This window comes from Rhagoletis zephyria, unplaced genomic scaffold, assembly GCF_001687245.7.
Source record: "Rhagoletis zephyria isolate East Lansing unplaced genomic scaffold, Rhagoletis_zephyria_1.1 Rzeph_scaffold_03422, whole genome shotgun sequence".
In the NCBI taxonomy this organism is placed as follows: domain Eukaryota; kingdom Metazoa; phylum Arthropoda; class Insecta; order Diptera; family Tephritidae; genus Rhagoletis; species Rhagoletis zephyria.
The window spans coordinates 54,120-63,531 of NW_016160505.1; the positions used below are offsets into that span (position 1 = coordinate 54,120).

Sequence of the window (9,412 nt, forward strand, 5' to 3'; positions counted from 1 at the left end):
ACAAATATTTTTCTTTAGCCAAATCACGAAAAACAATTTTTTAAAAGTTTTCAATAGAAGTTCGCTGTATTGTACCAATCGAGCGATAACAAAAAAAAAAAATTGCCCTCCCATTTTATTTTTTTTTATTTTGTACCAATAGCCCAATATAACGAATGTACAATGTAACAATATAACAATGGCTCTTGAGAAGAAATATAAGACACTAATACATATGAAATTCACCCGAGATCAACAACTTTTATGTTGCGATAGCGATTTTCGCCGATTTCGCCAATTTCTTCAAGCATTATTACTCATCAACCATTAATCGCTTTGCATTAAGTAGTCTACTTAATTTAAGCAATTTAAATAAAAACACATGTGTTCAGCTGCATTTTTTCAAATATTTTTATTGATGGTACCATGTAGATATAATAATTATTTGGATCATACAGAATTTTTCGATAGCTTTGAGCTGACAAAAAGTACGTATTTCGTGCACAAATATTGCAATAAAACTACTTAAATATCCATGTTTCTTTTGCAGTGCAATCTTATACAAATATGTATATATACTTATATATGCCCGTACAAATGCGAATATTTTGTTGAAAAACCTTGCTACAATATATTTTACTTAGTACGTCTGTATGTAAAGGTTTATCATTTTAGTGTAGTTCATTCGATTTGCTGCGCAATATTATTGTTGTTATTGTATAAAGTCGTTAAGATTTGTTTATTTGTTGAGCAATTCTTTGAATATTTTTCTCTAGATTTATTATTTATTATTGCCCTCTATTTTGGCGTTGAAAAGTAGTTATAGTTATTTATGTATCTATGTATTTAGTACTCCGAAGTTGTTGTTATTATTATCGTGAGTTTTTTTTTTTTTTATTTGTTATGCATTACTAATGACTGTGGGTGTGTGTGCTTCGCATTATAGTGAGTTTCTTGCTTTAGTGCGCTTGTTTGAATTAGAGCGATTAATAAATTATTTTGGTTGAGTTGCAGAGAAAAAATTTGCCAAAAGGTATATTTCCAGTTGTTTTGATATTTATTTTAATGCATACTTATTACATTTTATTTTGGTAACCAATAGATTTTATATACATAAAAACATATTATTTTGGATAAATAAAGCAGCTGCACTTATTTTTTTAATGATACTTAATTTATTTTGATTAAGCTAAATCTTTCTAAGAGACTTGAAACCGAATATTTAGAGTTGCGAGTTTTTATATTTATTTTCTTAATGTATTTATGTATACTCTTAGCCACTTAGGATTTGAGGAATGTTTGTACATGTGAACCAAGAAGCAAAATTAAATTTTTAAATTAAATCAGGTATTTACAAGGCGTAAACTAACTAACTTCATATGTACACACATTTAATTGATGTATAGGAAAATGGACTAAATTAGTATTTTGGAGCACAAGCAGTACTAGGAATTTAATGGCAGTCAATTATCATAAAATTAAGTCCTTTTAGGAACACAAACCTTGGATCAAGAAAAAATATGCTTTTGATTATAGATTTTGACATGGGTAACGTGACATTTCCATGACAAAACGTAAAAAATAAAATTAAATTTTTATCAGCCGAAGCATCTGACGTAAAGTTGCATGGCGTTGCGTTACTAAAATTTCAATTGAATTTTTTTTTGTCATCTAATATTGTTCTTAAACGAATTTTTATTGCTAATAAAGCATCCATTTTTGTTGAATATATATTTTACTTTGACTTCAGCGTCACCCAGCAGTTTCATTTTTCAAACACACGAAAGAATTGATATACGCACGAAACTTTGCACCAAATATAATAAAAGTGCATTTTTAGTTTTTCATTATGACATCAGGATTTTTTTTAAATGACTTTTTAAAAATATGATTAATTCAAAAAATGATTTAAAAAAATTTGTGCAATTTAGAATAACAATATGGATACCAAATGAGAGAGAAAACTCTGTAGAATTTAAAAACAATAAAGTTTTTGGGTTTATAAGGACGAATAGGTATTGAAAACGCGCTCTTAACAAATTTTCTCTCTTTAAGTTAATAAACTGTTCTGGCTGCAATTTCCAGATAAAAATCGGATACTTGCACCTGGCTTCCAGAAATGTACAGAGATACACAGGCGGGGGTAAAGAACAGGAGTGACTGCTTATGGATCTGACGCTAGACTTTCTATTGCAATGAACAGATGATCCACAGCCTTTCAGGGCGAGGTGCTCGCTACCTCGAACTGTGCCAATCTAAATATACCTTTAACAGAGTTTGAAATACCAAATTATAATTTTATTTTCAGACTGCCAAGCGTCTATCAGGGCTCTATCAAAAAGGACCATCTTTTTCATGCTCGTCAAGGAGTGCGGGGGGACATTGTTGAATTTTGGATCAAAGGAAATTAGATCATCGACGAACTGGCGTAGGAAAGGTCATCGTTTGTGCTTTTAGGACCGGAATCATTTTACGGACTCAGTTCCGCTCTTTGGAGACTTTCAATTTCCGAATGAACGTAGTAATTGCAACGAGGGTATAGGAAGCCTTAGAATGGCCGGGCTCTTTGGGTTAAATTTCATTAGAATGCATATCGAATATAGCTAGCATTAGGTCGTTCAGAGGGCACCTAATTGGCCATATTTATATGCGCTCACACGTATAAAGCATTAGAGATGGATAAACGGAGCCAGAATGTCTTCCTTTTATGAAATTTGTTTAAAAAGTTTCTGTGGCAAGCATCTTGGATTGTAAGTATAGGTAGTCATCATAGGGCTACAAAAGTATTTTAAGTCGTGGTGTACCCTCTTAAGCTGGTAACCCACTGGGCTTACTAATTAAATTTTGTAAGCTTGTCATATTTATTTTTGCATTTTAAAATTAAAGTGTTTTTAATATAAGGATAGTCTATCTCATGTTACATGTGCATAGTTTTCAAAACAAATGGTAAAGGGCCCAATATGGCCTATTTATGTTAACGAAAGATGTCATATTATAATTTCCAAAGATTTTTGAATGCAAACAAAATACATGTATTGTCTCAGAGAAAATGAATTGATTCTATTCGTCGTCAAAGTAAAAACAAAAGTTGCCACGTTAAAACTGAGTTCTTTATAATTGGCCTCATCGCTTATCCTTAGGCTATTGACAGAGTGTGCTTCATCAGCTATGATATGCCAACTTTTCATGCAAGTACTAACTTTCACCTAACATATGCATTTTGGATTATCTAATTATCTAGTAAATCCAAAGCCAATTCATTGACTGAAAAGTATCGCTTTAAGACTTTCAAAGCTTTTACTGCCCACTCTGTTACCAGCCTAACGACAAGAATTCTTTCTGTAAACAAATTAAATTATAATATTTGTCGAGTAAAATAATACCGAGCCACAAAAGGAAACCGAGGTGTAGTTTCTATAGGTCCAGATCAGACACTCTAATTCGAAATAGTCTTTTGACTATGGATTCTGAAAGAACAGAAAACTTTAAGTCCAGATACGATTTGATCTTTTAGCCAAAGTGACTTCTAGAGATCGCTTAGAGGTAATTTAAAGGTCAATTATTTCTTTTCAATCTCTTGACTTATATTTAGGCTAGGAATTGGTGTCGGATTCTGCGCTTTGACTTCATTTTACATAGATCTAGGCGTGATGGAGTAATTTGAAAACGAGGATCGTGATACGCGACCGAAATTTTTGGGTCCCAAGAATGCATTATTCAGCTGAGTTCAGAGATGCTCCTTCCGACTTCCCTTTGTAGCTCTGTGAAATCTGCAACTGCGTGTCTTGTGAGTGTGTTTTTTTAAGGATATTAATCATAAGAAAGAAAGCTGGCCTACATGTGGAATAAAATTTCATTTTATTTTTACCAATTAGTGATTCTAAAATACTTTATTAAATAATGACATTGCTGTGAGTTTACATCCGATATGAAAATGATACTTATCACAGATTTTGTTTGATGCAATCGAATAACAAAAAAAAAAAAGAAATCTTGTTTTAATGCATTTAATAGCGTAAGTGTGCATTTATAAGTGTGTGTGTGCGTGTACTTAAATGAAGTCGCCTTAAATTCTAGCATTCATGGAGTCGCCAATACAAAATTTGTGTGTGTGTGTGTGTGTGACTGTGTACGGACGCTCTAATACGATATTATTTATAAATAGCTCGGCTTATGTATTTAATGTTTACTTCGCTCTTGTCTCTTTCGATTTCTATGCGCACACTAATACCCAAATGCATGGCAAAAACTTTCTACTACGGATTATATGTACGTTCATGTACGTCACTTCAACGCAAACCAACAACAACAAACTCTTGAACTCTCGAACTGTCAACTAACTACTCGTGTGATATATGTATGTATGTATTAGTGGCATAGGCAAAACCGCCCATAATTCTTTGGCCCTCAATATGCTTTGTGTTGAACGAGTATGTATGTATGTATGCTGAACACTTTAACGGTATCTAAAACTCTACGCTGCGCGCCTTTGAAGGCAATCACCGCTTAGTGCTTTCAACGCCTTGCATACTGACAGCAGACAGCGCTGCGAGGCACTCGTTGTGTCGGCAGACCGGATATGCCCTTCAGATACGTATAGGAGACAGGCTGCCGAAGTATACGCTGCGGCGGTGGCTTTGTCTTGCCTTTCGATGATGACTTTGATGTCGACGACGACGACGAACTGCCAGCTGCTGACGACGATAGCTGTAAACTCGATGCCGAATATGACGTATGCCAGGCGCCAATGACACCACCACCACCACCGGCTTGCAACTTTCTATTCAATTCAACATTGGAATTATATTTGAGTGCCGATTTGATGGGCGTGTTGCCGTTGCCGGAGCGTTGTGCCGCCTGCTGTGCGTTTACGGGCGTGTTAGCAGCAGTCGGAGTCGCACCGCTGCATGAAAGTGAACGCGTTGACAATGAGAAACTTTCGAATGCGCGTCGCAAGGAAGATGTGGAGCGACGTTGAAGGCGTGAGAAGCTGGCGCGTGCACTGGAGCGTCGCTCTTTGGTTGGTGACAATTTGGTGGCGGTGGCGGCGTCCGCTTTCGGTGAACACATTTGTTGTTCTTGTGATTCCTCAATGTCGGCAGTGCTGCTCGTCTCACTGGAGGCGCATGAAATATGCTCACTGCTCGAGCCGTGGCCGTCCTTCAGGCACCCGCCGTTGCTAGTGTGTAAGTGTGCTCCACTTTTGCCGCTAATGTTGCTATTGCTGCTCAAAGTATTGATGTCGCCGCCATTTGGCGCGCATAACGATGACGTCGTCGATGCACCGGTCGAACGTTGCATTGGCGGCAATGCGCCCGTAGTCGAGGAGCACGAATCGGTCGAGTCATCTTCGGCGGCACTAAAAACTGGGTCATCGCTGGAGCGCAGCAGTCCAAAGCGGCGGCTGAGTTGATGAAAGAAGCTAATATTGCGTTCGTAGCGTGGAGTTGGCGATGTGCTGTGCGCGCTGTTGGCACCAGGCGATAGGCTGCATGGCGGCATGTCCTTGTTTGGGTCGGCTTGTTGCGTCATTGCTGAAGGGGAGTCGGTGGCGGTGACAGCATCAACAGCAGCATCACTTAACTCACACAGTGTTTCAATTTGGTTGCTGGTGGTGGCTAACGGTGAGACGTCTATGGGCGGAGTGGGTTTTCCGTACTGCGGCAGGTCAGCGAAACAGACATGCAAAGTGCCCATTGCGTTGTGGTTTACACTAGAGTTACTCAATCAGTTTTAACTGTGTTTGTAATAAGAAAATGGAACTCTGTTGGCACTAAATGTTTTTTTTACAGTCTAATTTGCACCTTAACAAATTTTTATTTTGTTTTTAAATTCAGCATTCAACAATGCAATGTTTTTTTTTTTCACCATCCGTTGAGAGGACTTTCTATTTTTTATTACAATTGCATTCTTTGTTTGTCTCTTATATAGTAGAGCGTGTCTTTGTTTGATTTATGTTGTTGTCTAGCGCGTGCTGCCGGTTTTATTTTCTACGTGTAAACACTGACGCTTTCCTGCAGCGTATGAAATTGTTTGCGGCATGCGGCTTCTTTATATAGCTTTGGCCGGCGCGCGCTGCAAGTCTGCAAAACATCTGCAAAGGAAACTTTCCGTTGACACTCTTTGGATGCTCTCGAAAATTTCCGCTCTCTCGCTGTTTATTGTGTAACTGGGGTGGAGGATTTAGGTATTTATGAGAGAATTGTGAGAGGCTTATTACAAGTATTATTGGTTACTGCGTTGTTCTCTATGTAGAGTTGCCACCAATATTCTCTATACCAAGGAATTTTTTAAGTAATTAGAAACTGGTTAGAAATATTTCGAAATTTATTAAGAACTAAAAATTGCTTGGCATTGGAAATTTCTGTTCAAAGTAAGAAGCGATTTTGTTAATAGATCCGTCAGACAAAAAAAAATTTAAATCAATGCCAATTTATAGCCACTTCAAATTTGGACATTTTTATGCTAAAATAATGGGCCATGAAACTCCATACTAGATTATATTTTTAATTTAAGCGGTTTAATTTTTATTTGGCAGTCTTTTATTAAAAAAAAAAAAAATATTTGGCTTGGTTTAACTGACTGAAACAAAACAAGTCAGTTAATATGATATTTTTTTCAAAAAGTTAGAAAATTCCTTGTTGAAGTTATCATGAAAATTTTTACGCTCTGACTTTAGTATTTTCCTTATGATGTATTGAACAATAACGTTAATGGAATGACCTAAATCCCCTCGGGCTATAAGAGTAATTCTCAGGGCACTCAGCCATTCTGAGGATCAAGTTAATAATGCGGAATGGAGACTTGAATTTTTCGCATTTTTTTGTACTAGCTGTCTTTGCAATTAACTATATTGTGCGAAAATTTTAAGGCAATCAAAAGAAGGTAAGAAAGAATTTCGTGAGTCTTTAGTTTTTGAGAATTGAGAGTGTTAAGAATATGTAGAATACAAGACTATCTTTATGTGCTGAACGCTGATTCGATAATTTAGCTGACATGGCAGAAAGAAATTCTGTGTGTTTTTCCTCGCTTGAAAAAATATTCTGCCGTGAATTAAAAATATTCCTTGCACAAAATCTCTTTTTCCAGGCAAAAGCTCTAGTTCCCGCTTTGGTAAACATTTGACCAGAAATAATTTTTCTGCGTTTTGTGAAAATCTAATAAATTTGTGTTAACTCACAAACGTCTTCTATTTGTTTCCAGCAGCACCCTTGCGCGTGCGCAACCGCATTCTTATATTGATACTGATACGGATACTCATATTTATATTTATATTCATATCCATATTCATATTCATATTCATATCCATGTCCATATCCATATTCACATTCATAATCATATTCATATTCATATTTTTATTCATATTCGTAATCATATTCATATTCACATTCATATATTCATATTCATATTCACATTCATATTCATATTCATATTCATATTCATATTCATATTCATATTCGTATTCTTATTCATATTCGTATTCATATTCATATTCATATTCACATTCATATATTCATATTCATATTCATATTCATATTCATATTCATATTCATATTCATATTCATATTCATATTCATATTCATATTCATATTCATATTCATAATCATATTCGTATTCGTATTCTTATTCATATTCGTATTCATATTCATATTCATATTCATAAAGGAAACATTTTGATAGTTTATGTAATATAACTTTCTGAAATACTTCTCCCAGCTTATATGTATCTTGAACCGTTTTCAAGTCTGGCCGACTTTTGAAGCCCCGACTAAAAATCATTCATCAATTAAATTATCTTCAAATACGAGATGCCTTTAAATACCCACTTTTTGCTATGCCTTTGTTCAAAACCACTTTCATTTAAAGCAACCCTTTATATATTTGCTCCCATTCTTCTCTCTATATACCACATACATATATATGCATGCTACTCATTCTCTCTCACGCTTTGACATTGCATTTCTGGATAACAACAGCAGCAGTCATTGTCCTCTTGCAGAATCTGCAAAACAATATGAATTGCATTATAATATTTGAAGCAGTCATTGTGTTGCCTGTAGCTAAGTAGGTAAGTATGTATGTATGTATGTAGTCGACAATGAATACGCACTTGAGTGAATAAGGATAAGCGCCATATTTAGAAATGCAAAGCATAGGTGTACCTCAAACGTATGCATTTAGCTAAAATGAGAAAAACTAAACCGGCTTAAGCAGAGATAGATATTGGTAGGTATGTATGTACATATGTATATATGTAAGTAGTGCATTTTATAAATCGCCAATTGCAGTGTAGTAGTAAGATTTTAGGGTATTATTTTCCCATAGTTAGCATTTGAATTTATGCTATTTTTATAGGTGCACAGGTCGACCGGAGATTAAAATAAAAATCTAAGACTCATCCAATTATTTAGATGATACCAACTTGTGTTAGGTTGCGTAGACCGCACTTTAAAAGTTCATTCGATGGTCACAGTGGTCCATTGTGTTAATTCTCAAACCGTTATGCCGAGCTACGAAACTTGTAGCCCTATTACCAGTGATTTAGTATCCCGTTGGTATTATTTTGTGAGGAACCACAAGCTAAGCTTTGGCCATCTCAAAAGTTGCATGTTACTCATACGCCATGTATTTTCATTCCATACTTGCCATGGCGTATGAGTAACATAAAGAAGCCAGTCAATAACTTACGCTTGTTTAGAACAAAGCAATGTTTGCCAGACTGATACCAACATGATGAAATCGAAATAAAATTGAACATATGTACATACATGAATGTATATATTTTTAAATTCTCCCTCTATCGATAGTAAAAAATGCAACCACATTTGGTAAACGCGGGCGTGTATGGCGGTGGCATTTACTTATGTACGTCATTCATGCATCAAACGACAGTGTGCAACAAAACAATTTAAATGCAATTGAATCTATTAAATGTCTGCAATAAAGCTATTACCATATCAATTACGTATGTACACCACATAAATAAGTGTGTAGGTACAAATATTCCCAACTCGCGTCCACTTTATCTATCAATGCGTCTACACATCAACGACATAATCTATTGTAGCTGTATCAACGCCATGGTGTCGCGACGACGTCGACATATCAACAAAGAAAGACGTCAATACAATAGCAAATATATAACAGCATAAAAAAAAAACAAAAATAACAACATGCCAAGCGTATGTAAGGGGGGTTGGATTAAAGCAGTTAAGGATAAATCAATTTGTTAGCTTTAAATGAGATTAATGTTTTCGCCTGTTGCTTGCTGTAACATCCCACCAACTACCAAACGGGCATGCCGCATGCGGCAATTAACTAGCAACACTGCAGACTACTACAAATAAAACTGTGAGCTTTCCCAACAATTACACGCTGTTTGGTTGTTGTTAGCCACAACGCAAGAATTATGGCCGACAGGTGTAGCTGTTAG

The 9,412-nt window shown here is 35.7% G+C and overlaps 1 protein-coding gene across 1 annotated transcript; it reads right to left on the minus strand.

Moving 5' to 3' along the window:
* Window positions 1-3,094: 3,094 nt before the first annotated feature.
* On the minus strand, window positions 3,095-5,768 carry LOC108368965 (serine/arginine repetitive matrix protein 2-like). The gene has a single exon (XM_017623934.1). The coding sequence runs from the start codon at window positions 5,674-5,676 to the stop codon at window positions 4,495-4,497; it is 1,182 nt and encodes a 393-aa protein (XP_017479423.1). The 5' UTR covers window positions 5,677-5,768; the 3' UTR covers window positions 3,095-4,494.
* Window positions 5,769-9,412: the final 3,644 nt, after the last annotated feature.